At 44.8% G+C, this 18,459-nt stretch overlaps 2 protein-coding genes across 7 annotated transcripts in view; one reads left to right on the top strand and one right to left on the bottom strand.

Annotated features, from left to right (window-relative positions):
* The window catches only part of ST3GAL6 (ST3 beta-galactoside alpha-2,3-sialyltransferase 6), a 50,529-nt gene extending 34,216 nt beyond the window's left edge, over positions 1-16,313 (bottom strand). The window contains exons 1-3 of one of the 6 annotated variants that reach the window (XM_051608255.1): positions 16,166-16,313; positions 15,101-15,284; positions 4,834-4,911 (exon numbers count right to left, since the gene is read on the bottom strand). In XM_051608255.1, coding sequence (XP_051464215.1) covers positions 4,834-4,894 — 61 coding nt within the window. In that variant the 5' untranslated portion in view covers positions 4,895-4,911; positions 15,101-15,284; positions 16,166-16,313. Of the gene's footprint in view, positions 1-4,833; positions 4,912-13,940; positions 14,016-14,111; positions 14,224-15,100; positions 15,626-16,165 lie in introns of those variants that run through there. The other 5 variants (XM_051608246.1, XM_051608263.1, XM_051608270.1 and 2 more) reach the window with 5 other exon arrangements.
* LOC127381596 (translation initiation factor IF-2-like) lies at positions 12,427-14,775 on the top strand. Its single transcript, XM_051612166.1, has 3 exons — positions 12,427-12,482; positions 13,900-14,566; positions 14,683-14,775. Exons 1-3 carry the CDS (start codon positions 12,427-12,429, stop codon positions 14,773-14,775), a joined length of 816 nt encoding a protein of 271 aa, XP_051468126.1.
* Positions 16,314-18,459: the final 2,146 nt, after the last annotated feature.

Genomic DNA, 18,459 nt, shown 5'->3' with positions numbered 1-18,459 from the left:
AGAGAAAAAGAGAGGTTGCACAAACTTATCAGCCAGCTTCTTGAACAGCAAGAAGAGACACGTACAAGGATAGGTCAAGTTACTACAAGCTTTTCAAAGCTCACTGAAATAGTCCACCCCCTTTTTGGCTGCAAAAGACTGCTGTGATCCTGTTCTCAAGAGGTACTGCAATCAATGTGAGCATTGTTTCACAGAGATAACGCTTTTGAGCATACCATTGCAAAATTTTATGTCACTTACACTGACAACAATTACTAGCTCCAGGGATGAAAAAGAGCCAGTGCATCCTGCCAGAAAACCCTGATGAGTAAAACATAATAGAGCACAGGCATTAAGTATCGCTGAAGTGGTCCTCAAATAGGAGTAGCATCCAGTGCAACTGATACTCAGTTAACCAGCCCAGCTGAGAGGCAGAACACGTTGCCTCCAGCCTGGGGCTATGACAGCTGTTGCTGTGCCACCCTTCCATTCTGAGCTGATATTTTTGGCTCAGAGTATCACAGTGCAATGTGGATCCATGGCACCAGTTCAAGGTGACAGCATGTTTTGTCACATGGTGCAGACAGACAACTAAAACCGCAAGTGTAAAAGAAAGAGGTGCTTTTAGATATCTCAACTGGTGAATGTTACTTTTAATTATTTTTCCCCTCTAAGAGAGAAAACAGTATTCCCTAATGTTCCAAAATGGCTTAGGGCTCACTCCAGCAACGGACACACTTTTTACAGCACAGTTACACACTACTAACTTGAGTTTAAAGGTCAGCCTTGGGTAGATCCAAATTCAACTTGTGGCTTTGAGAGAGAGACCAACAATAACAACTACTGGATTCTCACCCAACCAGTGTTTTCTAAGCATCACAGATTTCCAGAAAACTTGCCCATAACTATGATAAAAAATAAAATCAAGGCCACCACCTCAGCTTCTTGCCTGCTTTTGTGCCTTGAGATGAGGACTAGAAGGAAGTGACCAATTTATGCAAAAGTGCACAGAAGTCGGCAACAGACATTTCCCAATGCTTTCCCTAACCTTCCACAGGCCTCTCACCGACACACTTTTTGTTTCTTTGTTTCTCCAGTGCACTTGAGCACAGACCAGTTAATGCCCTTCCCACTAGATGCAGAGCTGCAGTGCAGTACAAAAACAACTACTCTGAGTTCAGTCAAAAGCTAAGGTAGGTATGAGCTACGCAGACAGCTCTGATTCCTCAACTTCCAAAGCTTCAAAGCAAATACCACAAATCCAGCTGTAACTACACCTTTAAAAATATATTATTTTTTAAAAAGTAATCACAAACTCAGTAACACAATGCTACATGAAAGATTTCCTCCATCCCTGTTTTACTCTCCCAGATTAACCTTTAAAGCTTTAGCCAGCCTAAGCTAGGCTGCTATTTATATATTATACGTCATAGGTGTCAGTATAATAGACGATAGAACGAAATACACAGATGACAGGTGTTATGAATCCAGGCAGCCATTCCTGCATACTTTGGTGACAACACTGCTCCTTCTCAGCCTGTTTGTCCTCTCAGCCCATTTCCCCTCTCCCTTCAGCTCTTCTTCCAGAAAGACTGGAATATAAACAAGCCATGTTACATGTTCTGAGGGTCAGAGCTCAAGCCATCATTTTCTCCTCATAATTTGATTTGCGTAACTGAAAAAGTTTGTGAACTTGAGAGCTGTTCTTCCTGAAAGAACAGAGCACCATGATTTTGAGTTGGTTTGTATCTTCACCTCCTTTTAAACAACAAAGACCACAGGCATCCTACACAATGCTTGGGAGAATAGAGAACAACGGAAAAATACACATCTCACTAAAACATCAGTTATTAATTCACACCCAGTGTTCTTTGCCCGTGACTGCCTGCAGAGTCAGAGGCTCAAGGTCAAAAATGAACAATCCTTCGGTTTCCCAGAGAGAAAAGATGGAAAAAAGTGGAAGGAGAAAAGACTGGAAATAGCCAAATTAGTCACATTTCAAAACGGTTCCGTTAGAAACTGTATCAGCTCACCTTCCCCCCCCCCGTCCGAGAAACCACAATCAATTTAAATAAAGGACCAACCAGAGAATTTTATCTTTATTATACATGCACATTCACTACAGCATTAAGTTCACCTTAAAACAAGGCACACTTTGTCTTTTAATAATGCCTGGGATATCTAAAACATCCAGCACTGGCTGATTTGTAGCTAGTGATTTAATCTCACCTCTCACAAAAATGGTTGGGAATTGCAAAACTGAATCTACCCACTCACCTTAAGGAAAATAAAGAACAACCCTAGGCTAAAATAAATCACAGGGGAAGAAAAAAAAAACAAAATACAAAACAAACACCACAAAAACAACAACAACAAAACACTCAAGCAAAATTAGGCCTCTCAAGCGCAGTGGCAGAGAAAATGTGTTTAAAAAAGGGGTTCATTTACTAGCTATCCTACCAGCACCTGGAAAATTAAATGCTCCCCATCCACATCAACAGTAAGTCAGACTAATTTCTTGTTTAGTCGTAACAGTATAAATTCTGATCTGTACTGGTGTCAGAATCTGTTCCTGAAGAAACACGGGTGCTTTTTGCGTTACTTTCCAAATTACTTATGGTATTACTATCCAAATTTGCATGGACTGCCAGCATCTGATGCCACAGCTTTTTTTTACCAGAATTTTTTGCCCCCGTACTATAAAAAACAAGTTACGTTATGCCAATTTCTGTGGATTAACAGGCCCAGCAAATAGATGTGAATGTGTTTCTACCAGAAAATAAAACGAACAGCTTGCTTTTCATTTAAATAACATGTAAAGCATGTCTGTAGTAAGAGCCCCAAATATATAATATTCACTGATTTCTCTTGTGTTGCTCCCTATCTTCCCTCTACTGCTAAAAACACCAAGAAACCACTAAAAAAAAAAACAACCCCAAAACCCCTACTGGTTTGAGGCAGAATTTACCCTGTAACTGCAGATTCTGCAAGTCAATCTGCTGCAATGCATGTGTACTAATGGAGAGCTCCGGGATTCTCAGGAATGCAGCAAAACAAGTCAGTGAAAAGTGTAAAGCTAAATTAATTCAGGGAGGGAGGTTAAAAAAAAATTGAGATAAGTGGTATCACAGATCCCTCACTCCTACTAAGTCTTGGAAGTCTCCCAGAGCCTGCCAGCTCAGAAGACAGCTGCAGGACATCCAACAGTTTGATGAGCTTCTCTGGTAATCTTAATGCCTTGTTCCCAGTGCTCTCAATTTAGCACTGCAATGAATACATTCACATTGCTTTTGGATCTTGAAAATTAATCAGAACATACACATGAACTGCTACCTACTATAAAAGAAAGCTAAACCCAAACTGACAGTGCCAAGCTGGAAAAGCTGAAACACTGTAAATATTAAGGCTGTTCTCGAAAGCCTTCTTTATATGTATCTTTGTTTTCTTAGCATTAAAGTTAAAAAAAAAATGTTATTTATAACAACAACAAAAAACCCTAAGAGGAAAAGCTCTGATGATCAATTTCATAAATATAAGAATGCTTTGTGGATGCAAAGTGTTTTTAGCTAACAAAGAACTGTTGTACAGGTTGCAGCAGAGACTGTATCTGATCCCCTAAAGGCTTTTAATGCTTTTAATTTCTTAAATGTGAATAGTACCACGAACAGTATTCAAACAGTACTTATCCTGAGGATTTTGAGAGCTATAGTTGAAAAACATTGAACACCTCACATTAAGTCCCTTCATCTTTTCTGAATAGGAAAGGTTGCCAGCAAGTCTAAATGTGTTAAAAAAAAATAAAATAAAATATTTGTAAGGTAATGCAATAGCATCATAATAAAAACCCATGACAAAGGAGCAGGCTAAAAGATAATACAGTCAAAACCGGAATTCTTCATAGAGCAATTGTTAGGTGTTGTAGGTGAACTCAGCTCCTTACAGAAAAGTTTGCACAACTTCATGGGTGTATTTCTGTGTATGCAGAGCTATAAAATGACACTACAACAGCCTGTATTTCAGTGCTAACTTTTAGAGGTTATTAATCTTGGAGTGGAGTTCATAGCCCTGAATCATGCATCTCATTTTCCCTAAAGCTAATTATCTGGGATGATAATCTTCAATTGCCATCTGTCTGAAAGGAAAAGCTGCCTACATGACTCAGTAGGGAATGCTGGGAAAACTTGTTTTTCTCAGTGCCACAGAGATGTCCATTTAGGACTTTCAGACCTCAGTCCACACTGAAGGTTAAACATAACCCATTTCCTCCCCACAACTGAAAACTGATGCATCACTGGAGGAAGGAAAGGTGTGGGTTTTGTTGTTTTTTTTTTTAAAGAACCACCCTTACAACTGAGAGGAGCCAAAGGTGCATTTCACACCACCCACACATCCTCTTTCATGGTCTCAAGGTCTCATAGCCCTCCTGCTGAGATTGCCCTGCAGTGGCTAAAAAGCCTCTGAGCCAGGCTGAGACACAGGAGACCTGCAGGCAGGCTGGGCAGCCTTCCTGCCATGGGTAGACCACAACCAGTCCAGTCTTGGCTGCAGTGACAGATTCCCACTGTACCTTCTGCGGCAAATCAGCAGCTTCCTCCATAGTTTTCGTTTGTTACTTTCTAAGCCAAGTCTGGTTTGCCACAGGAGAAACAGAGTGTCTGCTTTAGGTGTTTGATTCTCAGTTTCAACAGTCCTTAAATGTTACTGGGAAACGAACAGGAGGTTCCCAGGACAGTAATATTTTTTAAACAGAGTAGCTGCCCTCCCCTACCTGATCTTTGCAGAGTCTCAGATTTACCCAGGGCTATCTCCTCTGAAAAGTGTAGCAGATAAGGCCTGAAACAACACGAGGCTCACCTTCCTGTGAATCACAGCAGGATGATGGACTTCCTTTTCTGGCACAGATCTGCTCTTCCATAACCAATCTGGCCCACACTGTAGCAGGGATAAAACATGAAGTCACAGAATCACAGAATCATTTTTGTTGGAGAAGACCTTTAAGGTCAAGTCCAACCATTAACACAGCACTGCCAAGTCAATCACTAAACCATGTCCCTAAGCACCACATCTACAGATCTTTTAAATACCTCCAGGGATGATGACTCCACCACTTCCCTGTCCAGCCTGTTCCAGCTCATGACAACCCTTTCAGTAAAGAAATTTTCCCAATATCCAATCTAAACCTCCCCTGGCACAACTTGGGGCCATTTCCTCTCGTTCTATCCCTTGTTACTTAGAAGAAGAGATCAACTCTCACCTCACTACAACCTCCTTTCAGGTAGTTGTAGAAGGCAATGAGGTCTCCCCTCAGCCTCCTTTTCTCCAGACTAAACAGCTCCAGCTCCCTCAGCCACTCCTCATCAGACTTTTGCTGAAGACCCCTCACCAGCTTTGTTGCCCTTCTCTGGACTTACTCCAGAAGCTCAATGTCCTTCTTGTAGTGGGGAGGCCCAGAACTGAGACGCAGCCTCAAGAGTGCTCAGTACAGGGGCATGATGACTTCCCCATTCCTGCTGGCCACACTACTCCTGATAACAGGCCAGGATGCTGTTGGCCTTCTTGACCAAGGCACACTTGACCAGGGCACACTGCTGGCTCATGTTTAGCTGGCTGTCAACCAGCACCCCCAGGTCCTTTTCCTCCGGGCAGCTTTCCAGCCACTCATCCCCAAGCCTGTACTGTTGCCTGGGGCTGTTGTGACCCAAGAGCAGGACCTGGCACTTGGCCTGGTGGAACTTCACACAATTGGCCTCAGCCCATTGATCCAGCCTGTCCCGGTCCCTCTGTAGAGTCTTCTTACCCTCAGACAGATCAATACTCCCACCCAACTTGGTGTTATCTGCAAACTTACTTATGATGCACTCATTGATAAAGATAATTAACAGAACTTGCCCCAACATTGAGCCCTGGTGACTGGTCACAAACTGGATTTAACTCCATTCACAACTCTTTGGGCCCAGCCAGTCAGGCAGCCTTTTTTTCAGTGAAGCATATACCCATCCAAGCCATGAGCAGCTGGTTCCTCCAGAAGAATGCTATGGGAAAGCACGCAAAACCATGCAAAAGCCTTTACTAAATTTTATGTAGACAACATCCACAGCCCTTCCCTCATTCACCAAGCAGTCATCTAGCCAGGAATGCCAATAGATGATGGAAAGTGGCTTGCTGAGCACCTCCATTGGTTCCTTCACTACCCTTGGATGGATCCCAGACAGCCCCATAGCCTTATGCATGTGTAAGTAGTGTAGCATGTCACTTAACATTTCCCCTTGAATTATTTGGGCTCCATTCTGCTCCCAATCCCTGTTCTCCAGCTCAGGGGGCTGGGTACCTGAAGAACAATTGGTCTTACTGCAAAAAAATGAGGCAAAGGCCTTAAGCACCTCAGCCTTGTTCTCATCCTTTATCACTATGTTTCCCCCCACACCCAGTAAAGGATGGACATTCTCCTTAGCCTTCCTTTTTGTTGCCAATACATTTATAGAAACATTTTTTAATTGTCTTATACTGCAGTAGCCAGATTAAGTTCTAGTTGGGCTTTGGCCCTTCTAATTTTCTCCCAGCATAGCCTAACATCTTTGTAGTCGCCCTGAGTTGCCTGTCCTTTCTTCCAAAGGCCATAAGCTCTTCCCCCCCCCCGCCAGTTTCCAACCAAAGCTCTCTGTTCAGCCAAGCTGATCATCTTCCCCACTGGCTCATCTTTCAGCACACAAGGACGGCCTACTCGTGCACCTTTAAGATTTTCTTCTTAAATAAGGTCTAGGCATCCTGAACTTCTCTGCACTTCAGGATTAACTCCCAAGGGACTCTGTCAATCAGGCCCCTGAACAGGTCAAAGCATGCCCTCTAAAGTCCAAGGCAGCAGTTCTGCTGACCTCTCTCCATATTTCTCCAAGAATCAGGAACTCTATCAAGATCACTATGTCCAAGACAGTCTCCAGCTGTCACATCACCCACAAGTCCTTCTCTGTTCACAAACAACACATCTGCAGGGTGATACATGTGATATTTTCTTCAGCATAAAACTGGAAGCCTGCTAGAGCAAGATACCACTGCGTTGCCTAGTGACGTCTTTTCCTTGCTACCGTGACCACACCAAATCCAGCTTAGCCTCCAGCATCACTGTGTCCTATCAGATTGCTATTCATGCCCCAGATGACACAGAACTCCATTAGAGCATGAAATGCAGTACAGTAAAAGGCTTTTTGTCCTGTTGCAGTGCATGTGTTCTTAGCATGAAATGAGATTTATGCAATCATACCCCATATGCATGCGTGCATGCCCCTTCTTTCCTCCTCTATAGGACTTTTTAATCCCTTTGGCTAACTCCAGGCAAATTTGCCTTGAGATTAGGAATTTAATGCATTCAAGATCTCTACAAATTTTGCAAAAATAAACAGGCAGCTGAGTGAAATAAACACTGTAATTTTATTTTCCAAAGATCAGAAAGTCTACACTCAGAAAGACATCAGAAACTTGATTTCCTTTTATCTGCTTGTCACACAATTGTGTGGCGGAGAAAATATAAAAGCCTCTGACCACTAAAATAAGTGTTAAAAGCCTTGCACAAACATATAAGGATCCAAATTTCCCAAAGCAGTTGCCTGAAGTTAAACATTTTAAATCTGCTTTTCAGTCACTTAAAGCATTAGCTGACTACAGTCACCCAGCTTTGAAACAAGTTGCTCTGACAGTCAATATTTAGTATAGGAAATGTTCTTGGTGTGATCTGAAGAAGATGAGTATGCTATTTCCCTTCATTGTTCTTTCCAAAATGCTCTGAACAACATTCTCAGTATAGATTAGAAATCTAAAACTAATACAAAACCTAAGGTTTGAGGCTAAGGGCTTGCCTGCTCTCTGCAGAGAGGCCTCGACAAGTTAGAGAGATGGGCAGTCACCAACCACACAAAGTTTAACAAGGGCAAGTGCCAGATTCTGCACCTGGGATGGGGACAACCCTGGTGGTAAGTACAGACTAGGGAACAAATGGCCAGAGAGCAGCATGGCAGAGAGAGGGAGACCTGGGGGTCCTGGCTGATGGCAAACTGAAGATGACCCAGGAGTGTGCCCTGGCAGCCAGGAGGGCAAACCGTGTCCAGGGGTGCATCAAGCAGAGCTTGGTCAAGGGGGGTGATTGTCCCGCTCTACTCTGTACTGGTGCGGCCCCATCTTGAGTACTGCCTGCAGGTTTGGGCACCACAATATAAAAAGGACATCAAACTACTGGAGAATGTCAAAAGGAGAGCCATGAGGATGGTAAAGGGTCTGGAAAGGATGACTTATGAGAAGCAGAGAAGGTCACTTAGATTATTCAGCTCGGAGGAGGCTGAGGGGTGACCTCATTGCAGTCTATGGCTATCTCACGAGAGGAAGAGATAGGGTACTGACCTTTTCACTGCTGTGACCAATGACAGGACTTGGGAAAATGGCAGGAAGCTGAATGAGGGGAGGTCTAGGTTGGATATCAGGAAAAGGTTTTTCACCCAGAGGGTGGCTGAGCTCTGGAACAAGCTCCCCAGGGAAGTGGTCACAGCACCAAGCCTGCCCAAGTTCAAGAAGCCTTTGGACAACGTTCTCAGGCACATGGTATGATTCTTGGGGTGCCCTACACAGGAACAGAAGTTGGACTCGATAATCCTAACGGGTCCCTTCCAATTCAGCATATTCTATGATTCTGGGGTGTCCTAAATTGAAAACAAATTATGGCGTGCCATTAGCGCAGAGGAAAGAAGGAATGGAAATGGCTATTCCATTCAAGTTGCTCCAATGAAAATGAAGTATTTCCTTAACGCTTTCCACAAGAAAAAGCAGTCAATCCTGAAAAATTGTATAAAGGGTGTTTACCCTGACCAGTATTTTAACCATCTGGCTACTCAAAACCCAGCTTACACATCTGGCCTGTGTTCCACTGCAACACAGGCACAAGAAACACTGCTATGTCAGACCACTAGACTGCCTCCAGCAGTGACAGAAGGAGATGCTATTTAGGGACAGCATATTGTGGACACTGTGGTTCATTCCCCTTGTCCACACATTCTGCTTGCAGCACCTATAATTGTTTAGAACAGCAGTTGGAAGATAACATCCCTGCATACTCCTTTTATGGACCTGCCAGCGCCTACACTTGAGAACTAGAGCAGAAAAAAGGCAGGAAACCCACCAAAGGCAACTAAAGTGGTACTGCTACATCAGAGCTGCTAAACCACAGGCTGCTTCACTACAGACACACTTGACTTTTTGAGAATGGTGAATTAAAACTATCATGGGTAGTTATAAAATTGGAGGTGGGGGAGAGGTTAGGCTTATACAGTCTTCCAGATTTTCAGCTAAAGCAAGTAACAGTCACCCTGTCTCATTAAATTTTGCAAAACATTTGGGCAAGTAGAGCTAGCTGTAGTTTTCCCTTAACTGTTTCCAGCAAAAAACAGGCTTTTCCCAGTGAACTGAATGAGAAGGCAGTAACTTGTCTACACAAGGGGCACAGCCAAGACTAGCTACCACATGCTTACAAGCCTTGTACACGTTCATCAATATAGACAAATCCTAACTTGCTTTGGCACTTCATCAAATGTATTTAACATTATGGCTCCATTTAATCTTGTGCAAATGTTATGTTCAAACAAACCCTACAGGGTATCTCCCATCTACATCACCCTTCTCCTGGTCTCAATCCCACATAACGACTTCAGACTACCTGAAGCACCATGAAGATCAAGATGATAATGTTTCCAGGGTGCTCAGGCCTGACACTGGTGGAAGACATAGACAGGCAGGTCCAAGAACTTCAAAGAAACAGGAAACATCTATTTGAACTGCCAAAAGATTAACAAAGTTGTGGCTTCATTCAGCCACAGCAGCTCTTACGCAGCAAGCACCCTTCTCTCGCCTCATTTCAGGGAGGAAAAAACCACAAGTTCCTTCCCCCCAACTTGTCCCTTGTATTATACTAGGGTACACATATGCTCCTTTCCCTAAACAGATTATTTACTCCACACAGGTCATTGTGTAGCCAAAGAACTGTCAGTGCAACACACCTGGAAAAAGTAGCTGCTCAGGAGGGAGCTACATAAACCAATAATTACATTGGAAAAAAAAGAAAAAAGGTAACGGCAAAACCAATTCAAATTCCTTTCTTACCCTGGGAAAGGGACTCCTCCTCCCCCATCCCACATGCAGTATCATTTGTATTTTAAACGCACACACATTTTGTACTATTAAGTGGCCATTATATATGCATATTTCCACTGCTTACCTCTGCTAAGTCTCCATGTAAGCTGACGATGTGCCCCTCACACCTTTCTCATTTTACTGCTGGCCATAGGCCTCTGGAAAGCACTACTGAAAGAAAGCAGCACCCAGCTACTGCTGCGCTTGCCAAGGCGTCCATTTGCAGACACAGTCTAATCAAGTTCTGAGCTCTGCAGCAGCTGATCCTTATTTTGGCATTTCCAATCAAAAGGACTAGAAACAGTTATTTTAAAAGTGAATCTGAAGAGTCTGTGGAAAGCTAAGACTGCTAGCCACCCATCCACCTCACAAATAAAGTTTCCTACTGGCTAGTGGCCCAAAAGAAAGCAATATTGCTGCTATGGGAATGGAAACCTGCATTGTAAATCAACAGATGTTAAGAGCTTCAATTATTAAGTCTGAACTTAATTTCATTCCTGCCTGCTCTTACAACCAGTTCCTTGATTACTCCATTCCTGCCCTCCTAACAGAAGGGAGGATGAGCTTTGTGGCTCCAAGTTTTCCAGCCTTCCCTTCCCAGCCAGGGCAACCTTGGGCTATTCAAGTTTTTGCCGTGCTCCTCCTGGCTCCCCATAGATGCTAGAATGTAAAGAATAGCTCTAGCACAATGTACTCCAGCTTTACTGCTGCTGGCAAGGCTGGAAGCACAGACAACACAGAACAATTACACGCAAACATTGGGTATTATCTGGACGATGCTTAAAATTTTCTCACTCTGTTGCAGTGCTGCAAAGGGTCTTTCTCTTGAGACACCAAGGCTTCACTTTTGCTTTCAAGACCTAAGAATGACTGACTTTTAACACAGAAGAGCCACTCCACACAAATTAACCTTAAAAAGACACTATATTTTAAGGTGATAGGTATGGAACATTAGCAAGAATTACCATCACAAAATATTTTACCACATTCTGCACAAGCATTTGTTCCAACACATCTTTGAAAACACAGTGATACCACAAGCAAGCCATGTTTTCCCCATTTTTGCTTCATAGTGCACTAGATAATGTTGCCCATTACTTCTCAGTTTTTCAAGCTTTCTGCACAGATAGCAGCTACTGACTATCTGTGATTCATACACTGAAATACAAAGTGTGAACTGATAAATTTCCAGACACTATTGAAAAGTGACTTGTAGAGGAAACAGCTTGCACATCACATTTTCCTTCCAACCTCAGCACTCATCAAGAAAAGCGGGGGTTTTATGCTCTTCTGTAACAGGAGAATAAAACAAATATTTAACGCTTCTAGTTCACACATCAAGTATTTTTTTTTAATTTTCATTTCCCTTGAAAACTATGAATAGGTACAGAAGGAGTCATACAGAGCATAGCAAAAAGGGAAATAGAAAAAACTGGATTAATGGTGAAGTTCATAGGTTTTTTATTATGCTACAAAGCTCTTGGTCTCTTGAGTAAACAGGTGGTAGAAAATAGAAACTCTGAGGAAAAAACCTGTACATTCAGTTATCTCATCAATTTATTTCCCAGTATTTACTAGCATCTCTGTAAGGCTAGAGAACTAATAAATTATTCAAATTAAATTGCCATAAGCTTGTTAAATTAGCCCTCCTCTTAAAAGCACAGTGCACATTCCAAATGATTTAGCTAAAACAGGAAAGATGCCTGTAAAGAGAGATATTTCAAGTAATTTAGAGCTCATTCCTAAAACACACTTAACTAGGGAGCCTCAGTGGAATATCTCATCACACACACCATAAAAACAACTTTCCATGCTTCTAAGCAAAATAACCTTAATGTTAAGGTACAAAGACACACAAATGAAGATCCTGTACTATAGTTCCAGCTATACTGTGAAGGAAAAATCCAAGAGGTTTTCCTTACGACTCCCTTTTGAGTCAATACTGTGAACTGTCTCATGGAGACTCACATGGGTCTTGCAAGTTATATTGTCAAATCCATCTGGTTGTGTCCTCCTCTAGGCCAAAATACTGGAGCCAATCCCCAGCAATATATTAAGCAACAAACAAGAAGTGAAAAGACCACAAACTGACCCAAGCAGGTTTATAAGAACTTTCCCAAGCCTGTTTTGGGAGGACAGATAAAACTTTAATTGAGAGGAAGTAATCACAGTGTGCACAGAAACTAACAATGAAAACAAGCCCGGGATAAAAGTGTTAGTGACACAAAGAAGCTGTCATGTGAAAGACTATTCCCACTCCCTGCCTTCCTCTACCCAAAAATGACCACAGAAGAGAATAATCATCCAAAATCCTCTGTAACTGTCTCTGGAAGCCTGTAAGCTTCCAGGGATCTGTGGAAGTGGTGAAGAAGCACCTCAAGCCCTTGCCACTCTGTATAAGACCCATCACCACATCAGCTGCTATATTTTTCCTCCTTAGCAAGGCAACTACCCTAACTGCTAAAGCCACTACCTAGCAGCACACACCAAAATAACGTCTCACCAATCACCATGTCTAGCTAAAACACCTTAACTCACCTATTTCCCCACTTCTTTATGACTTAGGATTCAGGTACTTGTGATCTTCCTGCCAGCTCTCAGGTTTTGCTGTCCTGCCTATACACTGCAGCTGCTCCCATGGACACTTCCCAGTCAGGCAACTGCTTCCACAGAGAAACGCTCCTCCTGGTTTTGAACAGAGGGGTATTTTGACACTGGGAGTCTCACAAGTCTCAGTAGCCGATTCATACATCACAGAAAGCAGAAGAGGTCTCCTGCAGCCAGGAAGACACTCAGGAACACCATAGGACTTATCCACCTTTAATACTGCTGCTGTAATAAACAGCCATAGGCTTAAAGAGTAGCTTAATTGACTCTGTTTCAGTTCAGAGAGACAGACATGCTGAAGAAGCAGGTACTGCAGCAAACTGAAGACAGACCCATCGATGTCTATCAAGCAGGTGGGAAGAAAAATAAGGATATGGCTGGTGCTATCCTGTGCACAGCAGGAAACATATTTTAGTTTCATACACATCACTTATGTGGACTAATTAGATAAGGATATTTCCTGTTTGGAAATGGATAGTAGGAACCCTCACTCCCTACCCATTTCCTTTTCCTTTCAGCACTCCCTCAATTTAGTTTTTTGGAGTTCAGGAATTACAAGTCTAGTACAATGGCATTCTCCACAATAGAAGGTACAGATTTTTAATGTATAACATTTTTACATATTTCAGCTGCAATAGAATTGCCAGGATAAAACAAGTAATATAATCCTAAAGTTTGTCCCTTCTAAATAGTTTTATAACCACACTGTATGTAAGAATAGCTTAGCATAAAGTCGGTGAAGAAGAGAGAGGCAATAACTGAAGAAACCTGGCCGGAAAGCTTCAGTTGGGTAAACAGGAGCGCAACAGCCACAAATTCCGATAGATCAGCCGCTCATCTCACCGCAAGTTTTAATTTGAGAAAAGACAGCGGGACTGATCTCACAGCTTGCAGTACCTAAAATAGAAACACCACCCCCACTGCCAAATAATCCAAACAGTTTTTAAAAAGCAGAGAGCGTAAAACATCCAGGCTCTGCCTCCTCCCTGAACTACAAGCAATGGACTCGCATAGCTCATGGCAGAGCCGAACCACCGAGCCATTGTTCCTTCCCCTAGGCCTTCGGCATTTCCAGGGGGCAGTCCCTCCCTAGGACGGACCCCCGCTAAAAGCGGTTCTTTTTCTCGGAACTTACCTGACCGGCAGCCAGGGCAACGCGGTGGGATCCCCAGACGCAAGCAGCTTACCGCAACCCACGGGACTCCCCTCCAGCCTCACCCACGGGTCGCTGCCGGCCGCCGCTAGCCCTGCCGAGACGCTCCCCCCGCGCGGGGCCGTCCTGCCCGCATCAGCCCCCTTCCCCCGCCGCCTCGCCTTGCCGGCCCCGCCGCCCCTTATCCCCCCCCCCGGCCACTCACCGCCCGCCGGGCGCCCGAGCTGGCTGCGGCGTGCGGCCCGGGGGCGGGCCAGCGCGGAGACCGGCGGCGGGGCTGGGGCTGGCTCCGGCTCCGCCTGCCGCCCTGGCCCCGCCGCGGGGCTGCTCGCAAAGGGCGGGCGCAGGCGAGCGGGAAACGGGGGCGGCCCCTTCCCTCGCCCCCCTCCCCTCCCCACAGCCCCCGGGCCGCCCACCTGGCCGGGCGGCGGCCGGAAAGAGGCCCCGCTCCCCGCCCGCCGGGCAGCGTCCCCACCCGGGGGGCCTGTCTCCGGCAGCGGCCGAGCCCCGGCGCTCGGCAGCGGCTCAGCCCAGCCTCTCTCTCCCCCGGCGCCGGCCGTCCCGAGCCCCGGCCGCCTGCCTGCGGCATCCATGCGCCTCGGAAAGCCGCCCGCAAACCGGGCGGCGGCGGCTCTGCTTCTGCCAGGCTCACCCCCATCGGTAACCGGGTCCCTGCTACACCACGATGCTCATTGTTAGCAGGAAGTTCCCAGGAATCTCTGGGAAACGTTTCGGACATCTCATCTCACCCGATTACAATTGTGTTCTCTCCAAAGGAGGCTTGTAAGAGGCAGGCTGCCATCCCTCTTGGAAGTGCGATTAATTCCTTGAATGCTTTCACCGAGGACCACGCTGATGTATCGGAATAGCCAGCTCTGCCTTTGAATATGTGGTAATTTACACTGAATAGCAAGGATGTGGGGAGCTACTGCCACCAGTACTTACTTGAAAGAGGTTTGTAAGTTGGAGGCATGCACAGACTCTAGAGGAGGTTAGCTGGAAGCCTTCCCGTCTGACAACGTAAGAGCGCGGTGAGAAGATGCCTCACGGCAGAAACCCCGGCAAACCGGGGAAACAAGCACTTTCAGCCCACCCAAGTCCTACGGCTTCTGGCACCACGCGCAGGATCCTCTCAGCCTATGCAGCAGTTTACGGAGTTAGGAACACTTTAGGTAATCAGGGGTATTCACTTACCAGTTCTCTCAATGTCGCTGATGTTTTATCTTGAAACGGCGAGAGTAGGACAGAACTTGCCGCTGCTCACCAGGGCCGCCCAGGCTGCTGTCGGCAGCCTCCGGGTAGCCGCAGCCTGACTCCTTTGCACGGCAGCGTTTTACGATAGGCACGAAGGGGAGGGCTGGCTTCAGCTGAGCCCCGTCTGCAAGAAAATGCGCAAAAGGAAGCACGAGGTATATTTAGACGGAAACGTTATTTGGCTCGAATCCGCTGAAATTCCTCCTGGATTTCTACCAAAGCCTTCCACGGGGAGAAGAGACTCACATGAAAAAAAAAAACAAAACAAAACTAAAGCGCTACTCCGTCTCCCTCCGCTGCTCCGGTGTATTTTCTCTGACTGACTTCCAGCCGCGGCCGTTCCTCCTCCTCCTCCCTCCCCCTGGACCGGCGGTTCGCCGAGGGGCAGCGCCTTCCCCCTCGGCGCCCGCCCCGGGGGTGGGAGACCCGCACGGCGGGGGGCAGCCAGCCGCCCCCGCCGCTGCATGAGCCTGCCCCGCCAGCGCCTCCCCCGCCTCCGGCAATTAGCAGCTAATTCACAGGCTGATTGTCACCTTGGGGGAGGGCAGGGGGCGGGGAGCCAAGCGACCTGGAAGCCAGAGCAGTTCGTTCAGACGCTGGATTGTCCCTTCTTGAGTACCCTGCCCCCTTTCCAGCCAGCCCCGGTGAAAGCCTTTTGGGGAGGAACTACCGCCCCACGAAGAGCTGCTGCTGCCAGGGGCAAAAAGAAGCCTCACCCTGTATGACCAAGCCAGGGGAGAGTCATGGGACTCCAAGACACACTGCAGGAGCCCGTCGTGCGGGACTGGGCATTACTATTTGAGAATAAAGTTAACACAGGTAACTCACGCCGATGAACTCGGGCACAAAGGATGCAGCTTTTTGTGTCCCCTCTCTCACTCCAGTGATGCAAAACAAAACAATCAGTTTATCTGGGAATGGTGTGCTGCGCCCATGTTATATGTTGCCCGGAGGAGTGTATCATGCTAGAAAAAATCTGAGGGGTTGTTAATAATTTGTCCTCACCTGTTTCCAACGTTAGGATCCTGAGCACATCTAATCCAGAACTTTTCTATATGAAGCTTGTGGTAGGTTTCCAGCACAAGAGGCTTCCTTTATTGGAAGAGCAGCTCCTGGATTTTTGGTGGCTATCCTTGAGAATGACCAGAAGTGAAGTCTGTTCTCAGCAGCAGCTTTTTCAGCCTACATGTACATGGAATAAAAATAACATTAAAGTAGGGAAATTTTGTCTGTTCTTAAGGGACTTTCCCACTATGTAAGCCAGCTGGGATGGCTTTCAGTGTCTTCTGAGCTGAACCAAAGCTCAGTGCTCTGTAATTTGTCTTGCCTTGAGCTGAAAATACCTTTGTATTTTGCCCCTTCTCCCATGAGGTTCCTCTGGTCTTCACCCTTCACATCCTGGCCTTTACAAAACCATACTGCTTCAAAGTATATGGCAAATTATCTTCCTTTAAAAATTAGTTTAACTCTGCTATATGTTTCCTATTAGCACTCAGCTCTTCTGTCCTTCAACTCAACTAAGTATTAACAAAACCAATGTAAAAAATCATTAAGATTGCACAATGAAGGAGCCAGAAGTTAGGAAATACCAGAAGATGGGTTATATGACTTTATTTCAGTCCTCTTCAGCTTGTACATTTCATGACAATCTTAAATTATGTAGTCCAGTATTGTTTTGTTCTTGCCTTTGTTTAGGATACAGGATGGGCTTGGGACTCTCAGGATGTGCCAGATTATTGTAGAAAAAGATGCTGACATTATTCACTGCAGAAGAGCATAAGAGACCTTGAGGAAGTGGATGCTATTCCTGCCTCTGTTCCAGACAGGATACATGTGTTACAGCTGCATCTTTTGTGCATGAGTTCATGGGCATAAGCTAATTTCATACTAGCTAGCTTGGGTATTGGTAACAGTCTAGTATGGATCTTTGGGCAGGCTGAAAAACAGAGGGGTGAAGAAAACGAATGTGCTATTAGCAGCACTGAGCCACTGGCTCAGAGAGGCCAGCTGAAGTTTCTGACACACCTCTGAAGCTGTTTAGCCATGCAATGTTCCTGTGGTAATACTGTGAGATGACTTAGAATTCTAAGTCGTTTGACTTCACTGCTGGCTATAAGTTATATGCTTGTCAATTTTCTGGGAGTTTTGCACAAGGCATTTAAGTCTAGGAAGAACTGAGCAGTCACATTTGCAGCCAAAGTCCATAGGAGATGTAGTGCTGTGAACAGCAGACCTATTACTCACAGTTTTATTCCCTTGCATTAAAGGTCATGTGTGTAATAAGTACAAGGAATTGTATCTAAGATACCTGAATACGCCCCTATCTGGAATAAACTGTGAAATCCCAAATTCTAACTACATTTGTGAAATCATGTAATAAGCTAATCTGTAATAATGTAATTTAACTTCAGTTTCTTCTGGCAACTGTAACTGTCCAAGACTGGCAACAAAACTAAAGCTGGTGTTTGTTGTCCTCTAAACATGTGGAACTAAATTCAAGGATTTAAATGGCAATTTGAACAACTAACATAGTGCAAAAGTTCCTAGCTAGTTCCTAGTGTTATTGAAAACTATCTGTACAAGCAAGAAGTTAATAACTAATCTGCAACACCAGTGAGTTTATTTGGCAGAAAGTAGAAGGAATCACTTCTCTGGGATATATTCTGTTGCACACAAATAGTATCAGCAATGATCTGGCAACAATGAGTAACCTTCAAAGGGCTTTGGAAAAGGATGACTTGCAGGAAGTCAAATGCTCCTGCAAGCACAAACAATGCATGTGACCCAAAAGTCAACAGCTGTGGGTTGCTGGTTTTTTTTCTTCTATTTCAGTTCAAAATCAACTCTCCCCGACACAAACCTCTCCCCAAACAAAACATAAAAGCCACATAAACCTTTAAATGCAAGGCAATAACTAAAATAAATCCAAATAAAATGGAGTCTTATCTAAGTTCTAGGAGAAACTATGTAGCTCCCGAGTCAGTACTAATCTAAGAAAATGTTGCAGCTTGCAAAACCAGAGAAAAAACAAAAGAGAAAAAATACAGGAAATGGAAGGAAAAAACTGTTGAACATGGGAAAAGCACAACTGTGGAGAACATGGAATAAACAGAATGGAAAGTTGCAGCATCATGAAAGTTGTATCCTCCCTGGCAATCCAACAAGCAAGATGACTAATCAGGCTCTGTGAATGAACCCTTCAGCCTATCGTACACCTCTGGACCTAGAACTAAAATGCAGCAGAACTGACCCCTTTTATTAATTACTTCAGGAGATGAATGCATTATAGAAATACAGAC

This window comes from Apus apus, chromosome 1, assembly GCF_020740795.1.
Source record: "Apus apus isolate bApuApu2 chromosome 1, bApuApu2.pri.cur, whole genome shotgun sequence".
NCBI classification, from domain to species: domain Eukaryota; kingdom Metazoa; phylum Chordata; class Aves; order Apodiformes; family Apodidae; genus Apus; species Apus apus.
This window is presented reverse-complemented; position numbering and strand designations above follow the sequence as displayed.